This window comes from Idiotropiscis lumnitzeri, chromosome 15 (genome assembly GCF_059441095.1).
Source record: "Idiotropiscis lumnitzeri isolate Australia: NSW breed Sydney's pygmy pipehorse chromosome 15, RoL_Ilum_1.0, whole genome shotgun sequence".
NCBI classification, from domain to species: Eukaryota; Metazoa; Chordata; class Actinopteri; order Syngnathiformes; family Syngnathidae; genus Idiotropiscis; species Idiotropiscis lumnitzeri.
Genome location: NC_142405.1, coordinates 3833373 through 3851514, shown reverse-complemented (window position 1 = coordinate 3851514; position 18142 = coordinate 3833373). Strand labels below are relative to the sequence as shown.

General features: G+C 42.9%; 3 protein-coding genes across 5 annotated transcripts; 2 read left to right on the top strand and 1 right to left on the bottom strand.

The window, feature by feature from the left end:
- Positions 1 to 289: 289 nt before the first annotated feature.
- Positions 290 to 17889, bottom strand: LOC148322288 (uncharacterized). 3 transcript variants are annotated; one of them, XM_088317018.1, is made up of 13 exons: positions 17595 to 17889; positions 17367 to 17516; positions 16628 to 16742; positions 16512 to 16552; positions 16118 to 16228; positions 15904 to 16041; positions 15127 to 15731; positions 12029 to 12292; positions 11077 to 11134; positions 5910 to 6190; positions 5664 to 5824; positions 4068 to 4320; positions 291 to 3736 (listed from the first exon to the last, which is right to left on the bottom strand). In XM_088317018.1, the coding sequence occupies exons 4-7, from the start codon at positions 16515 to 16517 to the stop codon at positions 15645 to 15647; spliced, it is 342 nt and encodes a 113-aa protein (XP_088173144.1). In that variant the 5' UTR covers positions 16518 to 16552; positions 16628 to 16742; positions 17367 to 17516; positions 17595 to 17889; the 3' UTR covers positions 291 to 3736; positions 4068 to 4320; positions 5664 to 5824; positions 5910 to 6190; positions 11077 to 11134; positions 12029 to 12292; positions 15127 to 15644. The 3 variants fall into 3 exon arrangements, with proteins under 3 accessions (XP_088173145.1, XP_088173144.1, XP_088173143.1); XM_088317019.1 differs by lacking the exon at positions 16628 to 16742 and having other exon boundaries at positions 290 to 3736; XM_088317017.1 differs by having other exon boundaries at positions 16628 to 17516.
- LOC148322290 (transmembrane protease serine 9-like) lies at positions 601 to 6153 on the top strand. Its single transcript, XM_088317228.1, has 10 exons — positions 601 to 655; positions 1268 to 1285; positions 2295 to 2466; positions 2679 to 2941; positions 3621 to 3766; positions 4083 to 4629; positions 4718 to 4880; positions 5000 to 5262; positions 5686 to 5831; positions 5912 to 6153. Exons 1-10 carry the CDS (start codon positions 601 to 603, stop codon positions 6143 to 6145), a joined length of 2007 nt encoding a protein of 668 aa, XP_088173354.1. The 3' UTR covers positions 6146 to 6153.
- Positions 9195 to 14759, top strand: LOC148322289 (polyserase-2-like). Its single transcript, XM_088317009.1, has 10 exons — positions 9195 to 9422; positions 11541 to 11561; positions 11727 to 11892; positions 12021 to 12283; positions 12541 to 12689; positions 12929 to 13199; positions 13399 to 13573; positions 13646 to 13899; positions 14027 to 14124; positions 14230 to 14759. The coding sequence occupies exons 1-10, from the start codon at positions 9371 to 9373 to the stop codon at positions 14506 to 14508; spliced, it is 1728 nt and encodes a 575-aa protein (XP_088173135.1). The 5' UTR covers positions 9195 to 9370; the 3' UTR covers positions 14509 to 14759.
- Positions 17890 to 18142: the final 253 nt, after the last annotated feature.

The window sequence follows — 18142 nt, the reverse complement described above, 5'->3', positions numbered from 1 at the left end:
TTTCTGTTTCAGCTGTCGTTGGTGTGGTGTAAATGCTCTATAATTGTTGAGCTAATCATCCGTGAAACGTGATGGGAAAAGTGGGACACACAACTGGTTGATCACCATCGCACGTCATCCATAGGGGGAACCCGGTACAGCTTTGTAGTTTGACCTTCAACAAGACGGGTAATGACGATTACTACGAAGTGGGCAACAGGCACTGTTTGGCTTCTTGCCATAACCATTTAGATTAGGTGTGGGTAAACTACGGTCCGGGGGCTACATGCGGCCCGTTTAACGACTTAATTCGGCCCGCCGAACTAAAAAAAAAATTAAATGAATAAACCTTGTTCACGTTTTATTTTCTAAATACTGTGGTTTTTCAAAGATGGGAAGGTAGAAAACTGTCAATTTTGAAAAGATAGTGTTCATTGTACGACATGCCAAGTTGGGAAGGCAGCTTGGCAAGGTGGAAACTTGAAATTTCCAAGGAGAACAGGCGTCGGCTTTGGGTCCTGGCTGGTGGACAGGTATGTCTGTAAGTGTGGGCGTGTCCAGAACGCTGCGGTACTTAATAGCGGAGGTGGAGGTTGTTTGGCATCATCAAGCTTCGCCGTCATGGACAAGCTGATGCTGACAAGCACAGTTTTCCTACTGCTGCTAATAATCACAGGTAAGATTTTATTAAAAAAAAAAATTTCAACAGAAAATGACTTTTCCATGTCAACAAAATGAACAGATTTAGCACAAAGATGACAACGCTGATTCAAGGTTGGGGGCTTTGAATTTAGACTCAAGCTTGTTTGCCCGAGTACACATTCAAATGATAAACGTCAGAAAATCTGAGGTTGTTCCAAATGTTTTGTAAAAGCCGTTTATTTAACAGAATGAAATTTTCCGAATGTACTTGGATTGCTTTGCATTCAAACAAAAAGGTAAAAACACCAAATTATAACTTATGCGAATGATTTCATGATTTAAGGCAGGAAAGCATTTTGGACTTTCTACACTGCAGTCGAATAAATGTTTTAAGTTTGTAAAGACTCATGCAACGTGTTAACTTTGAATCAGTTAAGTAATTACACTTGTCATACATGTTTTTCTGCTGAACAGAATGCCTGCTCATTTAAATACAAAATTGTATTTCATTGTCAGCACAACTTGATGAAGTTTGACATTTGATCAGATGATAGATGAAAGAAATGAATCGGTGTATGTTGCCCATGAAATTTGAACCATTTTGAAAGACATCTGGAATTGTTCTTTTTGTCTTTTTCCTCTTTAGAATGCGGAGGGCAAGCAGGTGAGTCACAACCTTCCTTCCTTCCTCCTTTTTATCCTTCCTTATTTTCCCTCATTCCTTTTCTTCCTTAAATCGCCTTCATCTCTCCTTAATGGAAGGATGTGGATAATTTTAAAAGTATGTTCCGGCCCACCTATCATTTACATGATCAAGATTTAACCTGTAAGACTCGTTTTCACTTAAGACCTCAATACATCAAAGTCGCCGTCTGTTTGATAGAGCGAACCACGTCATAAAGTCGGAGCCGTTGCCGGTGTGTCTGGGGGGGGGGGGGGCGTAGTTGTCCGATTCAACGTGTACAATCAGGTGGGGCTGTCGGGTTGGATGAGAACTGTCACTGGCTGACAGCTAGGTCATTTCACGTGTATTTATTGTCGCGTTGTGAATGTGTGTAAATGAGGATCCCGGAAATGCAGACCCTAGAGACTCTTAAACACTGATTTAAGAGAAAAAGGTGCGCAAAAAAATGCCCAACAAAAAGCGCTTGTTGAAAATACAAGGAATAGAGCAGTGCTTCTCAAATAGTTTGGCGGGCCCGCCTGGGGAGGGGCACGGCGCGGTGCGATGCTGAGGGGGGCACGTGTGACCCTGAGGAAAATGCTTTTTTTCCTCCGCTGTACTACAATAAAGTGTAATTGCACATCCACTCCAGTAGTTGGCAGTGGCGCTCTCCTTGCCCATTGTTTTCTTCTTGTTAGGGGGGCGAAAAAGAAAATAATTGAGAAGCACTGGAATGGCAAAACAAACAAGTTCTTGGCAACACACAAGGAACAAGCAAACAAGACTAGCGAGAGCTGAACAAGAAAACATTTTTCATGACATTTATCTATTTTTTAATTCAGTGGTTAATTGATTGAAATAGTTGTAATTGCATTAATTCGTGTTCAGTTGAGAAAAAAAAAATTGGTTGATTCATAGTCTCAATATAAAAAGGTGAGTAAAATAAGCAATTTTATATATTTATTTACTTTGTGAACCCACGTCAACGTGTGTGTGTGTGTGTTTTCAGTGTGCGGGCAAGCCCCTCTCAACACCGTCAACCGCAGCATCGGGGAGGGTTCGGTGGCCACCCCAGGTGCGTGGCCCTGGCAGGTCAGCCTGCACAGTTTTGGAAGCCACATCTGCGCGGGCTCGCTCATCACCAGCGACTGGGTGCTGTCAGCCGCACACTGCTTTAGCACGTGAGATATACACACGCGCACACACACACACACTCAATAAGCCAAAAGTTGCCTCACTAGATTCAAAAGGTGCAATTTGATGTCCATAACAAAACAATAAAAAAAGAAAAAAATCACTAAAATTGAGACAAACGATAAAGAAACACAAATCTATAAAAACACAAACAAACAAACATAAGTCACGGTGTGTGTGTGTGTGTGTGTGTTTGCAGCCCTGAAATTCTGACAGCGTTTGTGGGGCGTCAGAGCCAGCTGGGTTCAAATCCTAACGAAGTAAACCGCAGTGTCACTCTTATCATCGTGCACCCCGAGTACGACCCGGTCACCTTCGACAACGACGTGGCCCTGTTGAGGTTGTCCTCGCCCGTGCCCTTCAACAACTTCATCTGGCCCGTCTGCCTGGCTGCCAACGGAAGCACCTTCTTTACCGGAACCGACAGCTGGGTCACCGGATGGGGGAGCATTGACTCGGCAGGTCGGTCAGAAATCCGAATTGTTCTTTAGGTTCCTTGAAAATTGACTTTGAGGTTTTTAAATTTTTCCAAAAATATATTAAAGATGGGCTGAAGACTAAATGATGTATGTTAAGTTGGTTGAAAATAGATTTACTTATTTTTAATGTAAAAAGAACAATTAATTTAAGTTATTGAAGACTAAAGACAAAAAAAAAATCTGAAAAATTAAAAAAAATAAAATAATTTTTGACTTAACAGATCCAAATTTTTTATAAATTACTAAGCTTGATTTGCATCGTTCTCCTATGAGAAATGCACTCCAGGTGTCAATCGATTTGTTCTCACATAGAATTTCATTAAGTCAAATATTTTGGACTTTGGAGAGCTTTTACATATTGTCACATATTAATAAACGTGACAAAACAATCTTTGGATCTTAGTTGGGGACTTCCTCTGCCTCTTCTTCTAGATCTAAAATAGACTTTAAGTCTTCCAAAGGTACTCAGTGCTGCCAAGTATGTTGTAGCGGAATTTGGAACTACACTAAAGGCACACAACTCTAACTGACGTGCCTGAATACTGCAGTGTAAAATCCTCCAAAAAAAAATGTTCACTTCAAAATCCATGACATGGCGGGGGAGAACTGAATGACTAGCTGGCCTGTTAGTGACACACAATTGGTGTTGCTGTTGTGTGCAGTTCCTCTACCTTACCCGGAGAACCTGAGGGAGGTGAAGATTCCCATTGTAGGAAACCGCGAGTGCGGTTGCGACCTCAATAACGTCACCATCACAGACAACATGATTTGTGCCGGCCTGGGAGAGGAAGGAGAGGACACCTGTCAGGTGACTTCATGCTTTTCATAACAAAAAAGAAAAAGGAAGGCAAGTACAGAACATTATAGACAATCCCAGCATCAAATCAGGTTAAATTAAAAGATAAGACACTACATTCTGCGTGACTTCATGTCATAGCGTACTGGTGAGTTAAGGTTTATGGAAATTGAAATTTGAATTTGTCATGGTTTCAGTTGAGGTCAGAATCAGGTTTCTGCCACTCGGAAATATCCTCCCATGATTGTTTACAAACATAACTTAATTTGTGTCTGTCAATTATGTCACAAAGTGGATTCCCGAACAAGTTGACCTTGATGTTCCACAGGGTGATGGTGGCGGTCCCCTGGTGAGCCAACAAGGGTCCCTGTGGGTCCTGAGTGGGGTGTTGAGTTTCGAATTAGTTTGTGGCCAGCCGGAGATTCCAGGCGTCTACACGAGGGTGTCCGGGTACCAGGATTGGATCAGCAACCACACAGGCCACGGCAGCTTGCCAGGCTTCATCAGTTTCATGTCCCCGGGCACCGATCCAGACCTGCAGGTTCACTGTGCCGCGAGCCCGCCCCCTGAAATGCAGAACATCAACAGAGATTTGTACACCGGCACAGATCAAACACAGCCGTACACCGAAACACAACTAGAACCGTACACCGGCACAGAACCAGATCCATACACCGGCACACAACCACAGCCGTTCACCGGCACAGATCCAGATCCGCACACCGGCACAGATCTGTACATTGGCACAGATCCTCCGCAAACCGGACCAGATTCGCGCACCACAGCATGTCCGTTGCCTATCATCACATGCAGTCCCTGCTTTTGCCCTGACCGGCCCGACCCCTGGCCCACCAGCACCACCAGCAGCCCGCAAGGTGAGCTTCTGGCTTACTCTCTCCCTTCCTTCTGGGCTTTGAGCTCAAACGTTGACCCAGGTTTCACCTCATGTGCGTGTGTTTTCAGTGTGCGGGCAGGCCCCGCTCAACACTCGCATCGTGGGAGGGCGGGAGTCCTTCCCTGGTGCATGGCCCTGGCAGGTGAGCCTGCAAATATCTGGGAGACACATCTGCGGGGGGACACTCATCAACAATGAGTGGGTGGTGGCAACCGCACACTGCTTTTTCAGGTCTGACTCAGAAACAGACACGCACACACACACCTGAATCTTGAACAATAACAACACAAATTGACCATAACAACAAAACAAATGAAGAAAATAAGAATTCCTGTTGTGTGTGCGTGCAGTTCGATGCCTATTATCGCGATTATGGGTCGTCAGAGCCAGCAAGGTTTCAATCAGAACGAGATTAGCCGCACGGTGGTGGAAATCATCCGCCATCCCAACTACAACCCGATGACCAATGACGACGACGTGGCAATAGTGAGGCTGTCCTCGCCTGTGACCTTTAACAATTTCATAGGGCCGGTCTGCCTGGCCGCCAGCGGAAGCACCTTTTTCACCGGAACCGAAAGCTGGGTGACAGGCTGGGGGAACATCGGCTCTGGAGGTCAGTTACCACTCCGCTGTACGACTAAAAAGCAACTTAAAAGTTCCTAGAAAGCTGCAAATTGTCTATTATGTTTACAAAAACAAGTTACTTTTTTTTTTTTTGCACTGACTTAAATTTTCTTCAATGCTTCAAAAATCCCAAATTCAATAGTATAGATTTTTTTCTGAAGATTTGAAGTATTTTAAAAGTTATGGTAAGTTTGTTAAAACTGTCTTCAACGATTACAAGAAACAATTACTGTTAGTTAAAAGTGCCTTACGTTTCCTATGAGCCAGTATTTTTATTATATATATATATATATATATATATATATATATATATATAAATATAATTCATTCAAGTTAAAATTTGAAAAAAACAAAAAAAAAACAAAAAAGGGACATCTGTTGATGACACACCTTTGGTGCTGTTTGTGCGCAGTTCCTCTCCCGCCACCCGAGAACTTGATGGAAGTTAAGGTTCCTGTGATAGGAAACCGCCAGTGCAATTGCGACTTTGGCTCAAGAACCATCACCGATAACATGATTTGTGCCGGCTCGAGAGAGGGTGGAAAGGACGCCTGTCAGGTGACAAACAAATTCATTTGCATGCATCGCACCACTAATACATGAGGCAAATCAATAAATAAAACTGTGGTGTCTCACAGGGGGATTCTGGTGGTCCTATGGTAAGCAAGCAAGGATCTGTGTGGGTCCTGAGCGGACTAGTGAGCTTTGGGATAGGTTGCGCCCTACCCGAGATTCCGGGCGTTTACACGCGGGTGTCCAGATACCAGAATTGGATCAGCAGCCACACGAGCGGCAACCTGCCAGGCTTCGTCCGATTCATCTCCCCGGGCATCGACCCAGACGAGTCGTTTGTCTGTCCCGTTTCCTTTTGAGGAGCCACACCACCATACCACCTCCTATTCCCCTTTCTGGGACCTCTTGAAAATAGATGTTCACAACACAGAACATCAAGAGAACTCACCGCAAGCATGATACCACTTCCCAAACAACAAACTAAATAAAATGCAATTAATAAATAGCGCGATTCATAATAAAAGATAATCAACAAAGTAATGCATAATAAAAGGTAACTAAATATTGTACACTATATATTTAAAAAAAGCAAGAAAGTGATGATGTCATTACATTGACGGTATTTATGAAACGTGTGAGAGCATTTACGTCTGTGTCCCGATTTTATGCAAATTCTGTTGAACACAGTAAAATGAATGAACGAAAAATGTCAAAAATCATCAAAATCAAAACTTCTTCTCAAGCTCAGTGCAAAGAATGAAGTCCAATACAGACAGAAATACCAAAGACACAAAACAACTGAGACACTTAAATAAACACTGTAGGTCTGACTGTTGAGCTGTAAATAAAATGAAAAAAGAAAGAAATACTTGACTGTTTGCTGAGAAGTTACACATATCAAATATGAATGTAGAGTACGAGCCCAAACACCCCCCCCCCTCCACTCAACGTGAAGTTCTTTGCGGTATTCCGAGGCTTATTAAATTCGCCATTATCGGAACGCAACAAAGCTCAACGCTATGCTAACAAACTACATTCTAGCCACAGAGACGCCAAGCTATTATCTCCTCACAAAAGCACAGAGCTCTCCACACTAACTTTTGAACTGGTAAAACAGAGTTGGTTGTATTCTTCTTTTTTTGGGGGGCGTAATGTAGTTTAGTATGATGTAAACGGTTGACAATGACTGAAGCTATATTTGCTAATTATTTTACTGTAACAACAACTTTGCAGCCAGCAGCGATTGACTAAAGTCAGTTGGTTGTTTATATAACTTAAAAAAAAAAAAGAAATAGGAAACGATACCGTGATAAAAAGCAGACTAATAATAGCTTTGCCTTATTTGATCCTGCGTCATGATTTGACAACCTGTGCTCAGCATGCATTTGGCCTCATTTCAGGTTGCACAATCTGCCATAAAAAAAAAAAATTCTCGTTGCAACAGCACCATCTACTGGTACAATCATTGTACTACATCACAGGTGGCTTTCGGCAAGTGCATGTTGTCTCTCTGCCGATACCTAGCTAGCCAAGACAAGACAAGAAGGATTTGTTCTTGACAATCATGCAAAAGCTAATCCAAAATTCTAATGAAAAACTCTATGAATGTTTTTTTAATTCATTTGTTAACAATCTGCATTTGAAATACTGTAGCGTTACAATGGAACAGTTTGAAAAAAATATATATATATAATTCGGTATAGGGCAAAATTGAACAAGCGCACATATTAGCAATGAGCAGCCTCGTAAATAAGAGAGCTAATATGTTTTGCTGCAAATTTTTCCTGACGCTGAAATATTATTGTGAATCTAAAGGCAAATGACTCAAGTGGCTCGGCCGCCATTAACCTAAAAAAATTTTCTTTTTTTTTTTTCATCCACTGTGGTTTTTTAAGTGCACTTTTAATACAATGGAATTGCAGTAATCATTAATCAAACTTGATAGACAAGAAAAGTGAGGCTGTACAGTTTGTGGTGGCCAAATTATGGGAGCTCACAACACGGAGATGACTCTAAACATACCATTCATCCACAATCAGCTTGTACGTCAACATGTCAGGGGCCATAAATCGCATTTTGTTTCGTAAACATATGACGTTTGCTTGAAATCATCCGCACACTGCGCAAGTGTAATTGCGGTCAAATTGGACAAAAGCAGTGGGAGTGCTCTTTGAATTTCTTTGAACTTTTGCAAATGTTTGTCAATGTGGATGTTTTTCTAAGGTTTGGGAAATATGCGCCGTGTTGATTTCAACTGGATTTCCCCCAACCTGTCGCAATCTTGAGGTGAAAAAAAAAAAACTGCAGCAGTTTACCGGATTTATGCTGTAGGCTGCTTCGAAATTGTTTGCGATGCTCGGCGGATCGGAAAATGTTGATTTAATCAATGTGTTTTTCTTTGTAAAGTTGGTAAATGTTTAAATTGTGGATGCCGATGTTTGGTTAGGGTATGGAAATATGTCCATTCAAATTCTATTCATTGCTGGCAAATGTTCGTTAAAAGTATGTTCGTCGTCGTCCAAAGTAGTTAAATTGCTGGCAAGTGTTTGTGATTCGTGTAAGCTGCCACTGCACAATGAAGCGGCCGTCAATCAAGTCGTCGCACAAAAAACGCTCAGGATCAACATTCTTGGAATGAATGTGCCACGATTGCTTCCTGCTTGGTGACGACAATAAAAACAGGACGGTGTCAGAAAGTGGAATTCCAAAACGCTCTCATGCACATCGTCGGTTGTTTTATAAAATTCGTCATCATGTTTGCGGAAAAAAAAAAAAAAGAAAAAACATTCAGCACAATGCCTAAGGACGTTCATTGAAGAGCTAATCTGGCGCCAATGCGTGTCATCAACTAGACTTTCAGAGACAGAGGCAGAAAATTAGGATGCCGCGCCGTGAATTTCTAACGGACGTCAATGGGTGAAAATTGGTGCAATTCAGACTAGAAATGCGTCACAAAAATCTGGTGGCAGAAACTTGTGAAGTAACTTTTCGTGCCATTAATCATTTATTCTTAATCCTGCTTATCAAAGATATTTGAAATATCTTTCTTTTAGAATTCATATTTTAAGAGAAGTACCATCAGGTGTTGGCCGGCGACCCCTGGTTTTCTTCTGATGTTTAAGTTGTAATATTTTTTTTTATGTTGCATTATTGTCGTGCGTGTGTGTGTGAGTAATAACCGTGCACCACCTGCACAAAGGTAACATGAAAGAAAAATATGACAAGGAAGTCCCGTCGCTGCTGGGAAATAACTGACAACGAGGAAAATTTAGTGTGAAAATGTATTTCCTGCAGCTGGACGCCACTTTTAAGTACGGGGTGGATCAGCAATGTCATTCTTCAAGTTTCCTTCCACGATAAATGTACAAGTTGAGGACAGTGGGTTGCTTGTTTGCATTCTGAGCAATCACGGCCTCTCGTTTGTTTGTTCTATCTATCTGAACTGCAGTAGTAGGGTTTGTGGGCGGGGCCAGTGGAAAAGTGCATTAGGTGACGGGGGTGTTGTGTCTGGGTGTGGGCGTGTCCTACACCTACTTATGGGTTGATGCGTTTGGGAGAAGTCATCAATTTGACACTTTGTGGTGATGGACGAGCTGACGTTAACGAGCGCAATGTTGCTACTGCTGCTTGGCACAGGTGAGGCATTTGGTCATCTCCGTTTTGGGTCCGGAAAGCATTTCCTTACAAAACGGAAGTTAGCATTTTATGCTTTTGTGCTCTTTGTCTTTTTTTTTTTTAATTTCCAATGGATTCTATTGAAATGACTGAAATTGTTGAATTGTGCGGTAAAGGATCGTCCAGAAATTGCTCCACGATCGTCATCATTTGGATGACTTCAGAATAAACGGATTTGGATGGCGGCACAGTGCCGTCCTGTGAGGAATTTGCATGTTCGCCAAAGTAGCCAGAAATGTTTTTTCAGAAAATCTTCAAAATGATCATCAAACTTTGACTCCATCCAAATAAAGTTGGTATTTTAACATCACCGTTTGTCTAAAATACGTGTTTCCGCCACTGAAGAAATTTACGCAAAATGGGTCACTTCGAACCAAAATCCTGTTTGAATTCAGAAATGGCTCCTGAAGATATTTTTCAAGCTTCCTGTCATGATAGACGTGTCCAGCCAATTTCGGTTGGATTGGTTAAACTAGTTTCAGAGGCAGACATTTTTTTCCTAACTTTTAGGTGGACTGCTTGACAGTCAAAATCGCTGACGGAATAAATTGTGATCACTTTTTTTTTTTTTTAACTTTTGGGGACGTGACTGGGGAAATTTAGACCAAAAGGGAACTTCTTTTTTTTTTTTTTTATTGTTTTTTTACATATTATCAAAAGGATTTGTCTGTAATGAACCTCGCTGGCTCCTCCTTCAAAATTCCCAATCTAATCATTAGGGAGTTTTTGATGCCTTGTTTCATTCCGAGAGTCTGTTGAGGTGATAAAGGAATCATGATTCGCTGCGTTTGGAATATCAATCCTGACACCATGATCACTATCACCAAGATATGCAGTGATTGATAAGAGTTAAAATGAGCGATTTGATACTCTAGAAGGAAGCCAAGGCTCAAGAGGCCGACGAGACAAACACTTGTTGTCATTGTCAAGAATGTGACAAGGGGGGGAAAAAAGACGCAAAAACAAAACCAGTCGGACAACAATGGAGAAGCCAAGATGATAACGGACGACAACACCGCACTTTGCACAACATTTGTATTTCCCCCTTAGGCTGCTTCTGAAAAAAACTATTATAAATATTATGATTGGTTTACTAATAACTGAGATCACGATTATTAAAACGATTTTTTTGGGGTACAAAACAAAAGAAATATGTACTGTATATAATAATTGTTTTGTTTTTTTACGCTTATGCCAATTTTGCAATTGTTGAGTGTAATAATCATTCCTCTTATGCTAAATATTTATTAACATTCTTTGCGGGTTTAGTGTGGAACAATCAACAATGCGCAATCGGTTCCAAATTAAGAGAGAAAATGTTAAAAAGTGTAAATAATTGTTTGATACCAGGCTTAAAAAAATTGACTGACAGATAGTTTTCAATTGTAGTTGTGTAAGCACTGTTAATTAAATTCCTCGGAATCAATGCCATCGACACAGGTGCAAAGCAATTATTGGAAAAGTTGCTGACACTTTTTTGGAAGTCAAACAGTGAGTGGCAAGAACGAAGCAGCTGTCAGAAATAGTGCTGATGCAAAGAAATAACAGTCCAGCAGATATCTTGACCGATTTTTTCTGATGCACTAAATGGTTGGATTAACTAAAGATGTACTACCTGAAGTGGTAGAAGCGGGACGAGGTTTCGGTCAAACTGTCAGTCGTGCGCTCCTGGGCTGTAACAGAAGAACATGACTTGATTGATCTCACTGACAGGAAAGCAAAAGCTTGAAGGTTTTCACGAGCGTTTCACATCTTCAAACCAAGCAATCCGAGGAATGTACTGTGAGAAATCATATAACTTTGTGATTGTCAGAAAGTATTTTGGACGATTTACAAAAAATTTGTAGAGGCGAATTTAGCTATTGGCTGCCCTTTGTGTCGTGTTGTTTTTCTTTGAATGGAATGTGTGTCGTTCATTAGAATAATTGGAAGAGCTCCTTTTTTTTTTTTTTTTTAAATACATGGCTTATTGTTGTCAGCACAGTCATCAACTTTGACATTTGATTGACACCGTGCCGCTTACGAAATGTTGCAATGACAACGGGACCTGTTCTTTTTTTTTGTCTTTCTCATCTTCAGAATGTGCAGCCCAAGCAGACGGTGAGTTTTGCTTTTTTTTTCTTTTCACTCGAGCATAACAGTGCAGCAGCACACGGGTGGGAAAAGTAGACGTTACACTGCGCATACAATTTATTTGCCGCATTCATTTTGTCATTTTCCCCTACAATTAAAATGTTATCATTTGCTTTGTATTTGCAATTTCAGTGTGTGGGCGGGCCCTGCTTAACAGCCGCATCGTGGGGGGTCAGGCGGCTTCCCGAGGGGATTGGCCCTGGCACGTCAGCTTGCACTTTGCTTCGAGCGGACACTTCTGCGGGGCGTCGCTCATCAACAACGAGTGGCTGCTGTCGGCGGCACACTGCTTGGTCAGGTAGTGCAAAAGTCTCGCTTCTGGGCGGGGGAATCTTTACAAAGGATTCCCTCATAACGCAAACAAAACAATCCCCAAAAATGCCATTGGGATTAATACTGTCATGGTGTGTGCATGGGTGCGTGCAGTTCCAGACCTGTGACGGCATTCATGGGTCGTCAGAGCCAGGAGGGTTCAAACCCTAACGAGGAACGGCGGGACATCGCCGAGATCATCCGCCATCCCGACTATGACCCGGTCAACTTCGACAACGACGTGGCCCTGTTGAGGTTGTCCTCGCCCGTGCCCTTCACCGACTTCATCGGGCCCGTCTGCCTGGCCGCCGACGGAAGCACTTTCTTCACCGGAACCGACAGCTGGGTCACCGGATGGGGGGACATTGGCTCGGGAGGTCAGTCCACTAGTGTTGGGCAATTATAGAAAAAAAATTAAAATGAGTACAAGTATTTTGAGTCTTCATTGAGTTCAAAACGACGCACTTTCTGTTCTGTTATTGAGAAAACAACCGACTCTATTAGAAGCTAAAAAACTTTTTAAGCAGAGGTGGCAATAATTACAAAGTCTAGTGTCGTTTCAGTTGATTTCAAATTATGTTTGATGTTTACAAACGGGAGACAGTAACAGTTGTGGTGGTTCGTATGCGTGCAGTTCCTCTGCCGAGCCCCCAAAACCTGATGGAGGTGGAGGTTCCCGTGGTGGGAAACCGCCAGTGCAACTGTGACTTCAGCTCGACGGGAAGAATCACAGACAACATGATTTGCGCCGGCCTGAGACAGGGAGGAAAGGACGCCTGTCAGGTGACTTGATAATATTCAAGTTTTTGGGTGAGCGGAATCGGCAGGCCAACAAAAAAACGATTCCCGAATTACTGCGGACTGATTTTCAAACGACGACATATTGTTTTGAGATGAAAAATAAATCCAAACCTTGCACCTTACGTGACAACTTTTGTGAAAGACTTGACCCATGAATCTGTCTTTCGCCAGCCCAAAATTTCAAATTATTTTGCTAACAAGCTGACCATGGTGTTCTACAGGGTGATTCTGGTGGTCCAATGATGAGCAAGCAAGGATTCCAGTGGGTCCAAAGCGGCGTGGTGAGCTTCGGACAAGGTTGCGCCTTGCCGGGCATTCCGGGCGTCTACGCACGGGTGTCCCGGTACCAGAACTGGATCAGCAGCCATATTGACGACGACAATTTGCCAGGGTTTGTCACCTTCACGTCCGTGGCCACCGATCCAGACCTGCAGGTTAACTGTGCTGACCCAGCGCCGACAGACCCGCCAACCACTACCGGCACACTTCTGCGTGAGCAACGCCGCACATCACCACTTTATGATTACAACTTCAAATTTAATGTTTACAAAATAAGCATTAAATTTGTGGAAAAAGAGACGATTGTTGATGTTTAAAAAAAAAAAAAAAGAAAGGATTTACTCCAAAATTGTAAATAATTACAAAAACAAGTGCTTACAAAATATGGACCTGTGACGTTTGTTTACTGCAGCGGTGTTATGCGGGCGCGCCCCATTAAACGAGCGCCTGTCGGGTTCTGGGTCAGCGTCGGCCGAGGCGGGCGAATGGCCCTGGATGGCCCGTCTGTATTGGAACGGAGGTCATGTATGTAGCGGCACGTTGGTGACAGAGGACACCGTGCTTACAAGCGCACAATGCGTCGCACGGTAACACAACTTTTGGCAGACTCCCACCGTTGAGAAATTCGATATGCTTAATGGTGGGCTTGTGCTGTGCAGGTCCAGCACAGTGTCAGAGTGGACCATCCTTCTGGGTCACTTTAGGCAGAATGATTCCACGAGTTCTGAAGTGGCTATAAGAGTGATCAGTATCAAGACGAGCACACAGTCAGATCCAAATGTGGCCGTCCTGCAGCTGGAATCCCGGCCGCCGCTGTCCGACTTCATCCAACCAATCTGCATGGACAATGGGCAGACCTTCACCACCGGCTCCACCTGCTGGGCCGCCGCATGGAAAACGAGCCAAGGAGGAGGTACGAGCGCTACTTCAAATTTTTAAGTTGACGTTGATTCTAAATAGAGGTATGTGGCTTGGTCACCTTTGTGATGTCACCCCCTCGCATTTTCTCACTGCTGTCTTCGTTCCGTCTCACACTGTAGAGGCGCAGGCCTTGAACGAAGTCCAAACGTCACTGCAGGACTGTGGGAATTTGTCGTCCACTGACAATATTTGTACTCAACGTCTGAGCCTGGATCAGGTGACCTTTGCTGCTTCTGCACATCGAAGCTGTCTTTTCAACACTGAGGTACAATACAGAATGGCGAGAATGTGACTTCCTGTCTTGTCACTTGCATCCACGCAGGAAGACAGTGGCGGGGCGTTGATGTGCCGACTGGGCAGCTTCTGGTACCAGGTGGCGGTGCTGCGGACCACCAACAGTAGCAACTCCAGCCTAGCAGAACGAGAAGACCAAATGACAGTCTTGGCCAGAATCAGCAGCTTCGATGGCTTTCTGCAGCAGGCGGTGGGGAACTTTTTGTTACCCACCACCTCCGGCTCATCGCCGACGTCGCCCCTCCTCAGCCAGCTCCTGTTGGTTGGCATGGGCTTGCACGCCGTCCTGATGGTTCTATGCCACTGAATGAAACAGAAAGTGGCGCCTGCCAAGATCCCGACGTCAATGTGAAAGTCATTTTTTTAACTACTTGGATTGTTTCTCCTAATACCTAAACTTATTAAGAGTCTTTCCCCCACCATTAACTTCAGCAGAAATAATGGGGGGATGTTTTTCTTTATGGACAATATGAAAAGTGGTCATGATTTGTTTTGATTTTTGTTAAAATATGTATTTATGTACACACCATCCTTAATAAATGAATACTAAACTTTCAATCATTCTAAATTGTGTGGTTCGGCTGGTTGATACCCATCGTCAGCTGTCTCGCGGGCGTTTCTATAGAGTTGGAAACTTGAAGCAAAGCAACCTCAGCTATATATTTGCACATTCTTCAAGTAAAAAAAATGCTAATCAATACATATGGTTTTAAAAAAAAAAAAAACTTCGACCATAAACGTTAGCTTAGCAACATCGTGCATGGCGCTCGCCCCCCATTTCTATGCTAGCTAATTGGTCATCCATTTTGAATGACGAATTTACATTTGGAATTATTATTTTCCTTATATGCAATTTTCTTTTTAAAAAAACACCATCGTGAAAATACATTCGTCAATACATGGTATTCTAAGTCCATTCGCTTACCTATAGCATATAAAATGTAGTTCACAAGGTCCGATCTTCAGCGGTGCGTACGCCTCGCGTGTAGCTCTTCCTCCCTTAGGCGACGGACGGAAAAGGACGCCAAGTAGCAAACGCTGTCCTCTGCTGGTCAGAATTAGTCATTGCAACCTCCTGATAGAATGCCACTATTTTCTTTGTTTGCCTCACCAATTAAGCAAAAAAAAAGTAATAGATCATGGGATTCTGCTAATATTTATCAAAAGTGGGGCTGTGAAGCCGTTTGAGATTCTTGTGATTGAGGCCTTTACAAGTACACTTGACTTGAATCTACACAACAAAAACGCATTATTCAACATTTTACGGTTTAATGTTAGTAAATTGTACAAAAATATAAAACATTTCTTTGTGATCCAAGAAAACAAAGCTGTTCAGTCCACTTCAGCAAAAACGCCCTTTGGAGTATGAAGATAAAAATGTGCTTTGCCGCGTGGCGTTGAGTCCTTTGAGGAAAACCGGTGTGTGTGGAGCGTGGTGCGGGGCTACTTGATGCGGATCTCGAAGCACAGACAGTTGCACGAGTCGCACTCGGGGGGTTGACACGTGCACGCGCAGTCCCAATTGGAACACTGCAAACACAAACAGTCCTCAGCCGCCTTTGTGTGCGTGTGCAGAACATACAGAAATCGGAATTCAAAGGTTGTGACAAAGTTGTATTTGTTTTTCAAAAAAAAAACATCAAGAACAAAGACGTGTTTTGTGGGGATAAAAACGATGAAATATGATGAGGATAACACTCACCGAGGGCGGCGATCCGAGGTCCATCAAACACGAGCGCAGAGTGGGCGGTCGGCAGTCGCACGACTGCGCCAGTCGGAAGCAGCGATCCCACAGGGAGAAGTTGGGACAGCACGAGCCGCACGTCGGCGGGCAGCGCTCCTTCAACAAAAGGTGCGACATCTCGCTCGGTATACAAGCTCCTGGGTTTGTTAGTTTGTAGGCGGCCGCCACACACCTTGAGGCAGAATCGGATCCAGAGGATGAGGGCCAGTACCAGCATGTAGAGTGTGACGCACGCCATGATGACGGCGGGCAGGGGGACGGCCAAACCCAGAACAGGAACGACCTGAGCGGGAAAACCAAAAGATGTGAGAGAGGTGTCCTCCTGACTTGACTTGGGCGTCATATTTTTTTGTTTTGGTTTTACGCAACCAACATCAGCCAACCTTGTTTGGAGTTTTAATCTGGCTGTAAGGAATGGTTATTTTACTAACACATTTTTTGATGAATCAGATAAAAGATAAATCATAATTCCCATCAAATTAATGAAAAACAGGACAATCGTTTCCATTGACAGTCTAGAAAATGACCAGAGAAACAAAGTTATGATTGTAAATTTTTTTTCTTACGGTCATTCTCAGCCAGTATGGAGGTCATATGTTCAGGTTGCCTGCAGTCACAAAACGAAACAAAACATCATCATCATCATCATCAGACGTCCTTCATTTTGGCTCCCACTGCTTACGTTTATCATTTGATGTGATTGCTTGTGTGTCCTCTGATGTCAAGTGAATTTTGGAAGGGAGACTCCAGAAGCTCCCGGGTTGTCATGGCTACCATGAAGAGCTACTATCACTTAACTCAGAAGAAAATAAGTTCAGAATTGCCATCATGCGTTTTTGCAGTAAGTGCCGCCGACCCACATCTGAGGTTGAAGGTTCAAATCTGAGAACATTTCCTGTGAGGAATTTACACGTTGTCCCCGTGCTCACATTACTTTTTTCCACAAATATTTTATTCATCAAAGACTAACAAATTGTTCACAAGTACGGGTGCTTGTTTGTACAGAGCACAGGTGTCAAACGCAAGGCCCAGGGGCCAGATCTGGCCCGCCATACATCATTTATGTGGCCCACAAAGGCAAATCAAAAACACCGACTTCAGGTTTCTTGTTTAAATAACATAACTGGAAGTTGTCTTCACTGTTAATAACATTGAGATGTTGAAAAAAAAAACGCTTTTGTCAGGAATCCCCCGTTTAAAATAAATTGAAAATTGTTTAACAAACATTTTTACTGGCTTCCCTCGCGCATATGTGATAATATAAGGGGATCAAACATTTTACATGGGTTCGTAGTCATAATGCCATCAAATATACATTATTTGTAGTATATAAATCAGATATTTTGGCCCAATTACGTGAAATCGGATCATTGATAAATCGTGGAAAGGGAGGGGTCGCCAATCCCAACCCACGTGCTTACCTGCACTCAAGAGCTTGTTGAAGAAAAGTTGATGTTGAGGTTGAAGAGCAAGCAGCCTCTTTCGCTGTGGGCTGACGTCAGTCTCTTTTCTTCTTCGTCCTTGTGGCAAAGTTGTTGTCAGAACACAACATGAGGCGCTATGACGTTTAACTACAACAAAATGGAGCGCAATCCATTGTTAGCATTCGTACGCAAACGTCGGTCGAAGGACAACTCCAATTGATTTACTTTATCATCGTTTTCTCTTTTTTGTTTCTTTTTTACGCTAGCAGAGGGGCGATGTCGAGCTTCACCGCCATTTTAGTAGATGGATGCGCCAGAAGCTTGCGAAAAAAATGAGTACAAAAAAAAAGAGAGGAAGAAATAGTCCGAAGGCAGCATGGAGTCGCGTCTTTGGTGTTTGTTGCTGGGTGAGAAGAGAAAGGAGCAACGTGGGAGAAGATTGTCCCGTGCTTTGCCTTTCCGCAGGCATCAACAACAATGGCGGCAACGGCGTTGCCATGGGGACCGACGGTTCGCGAGAAGGCTCAAAGAAGCGAACGTCCAATATTGACATCAGGTATTTAATTTATACTTGGCTTGCTTGGCATGTAGACCTTAACAAACAACCTATGGAATAGAAACATTCTAAAAATATAGCCAAATATCTTAAGTAGAAAACATTTACTAAAATATACTTTTTACTAAATGTAAGACGCCCACTGAATTGAGGGTCTTCCAGTTTTTATACACACTTGTGAAATATTTTTTTTCAAATTAACACAATCTGAGTGAAG

Coding starts and splice junctions, on each gene's coding strand:
- LOC148322288 (XM_088317019.1), bottom strand. Junction 16,042..16,117: donor GGATCCGATTCTGCCTCAAG/GTGTGTGGCGGC, acceptor CTTTTGTTGAAG/GAGCGCTGCCCGCCGACGTG. Junction 15,732..15,903: donor ACCTCGGATCGCCGCCCTCG/GTGAGTGTTATC, acceptor TTGTGTTTGCAG/TGTTCCAATTGGGACTGCGC.
- LOC148322289 (XM_088317009.1), top strand. CDS start 9,371: ATGGACGAGCTGACGTTAACGAGCGCAATGTTGCTACTGCTGCTTGGC. Junction 12,284..12,540: donor GGGGGACATTGGCTCGGGAG/GTCAGTCCACTA, acceptor GTATGCGTGCAG/TTCCTCTGCCGAGCCCCCAA. Junction 13,574..13,645: donor AGCGCACAATGCGTCGCACG/GTAACACAACTT, acceptor TGTGCTGTGCAG/GTCCAGCACAGTGTCAGAGT.
- LOC148322290 (XM_088317228.1), top strand. CDS start 601: ATGGACAAGCTGATGCTGACAAGCACAGTTTTCCTACTGCTGCTAATA. Junction 4,881..4,999: donor ACCGCACACTGCTTTTTCAG/GTCTGACTCAGA, acceptor GTGTGCGTGCAG/TTCGATGCCTATTATCGCGA. Junction 5,263..5,685: donor GGGGAACATCGGCTCTGGAG/GTCAGTTACCAC, acceptor GTTTGTGCGCAG/TTCCTCTCCCGCCACCCGAG.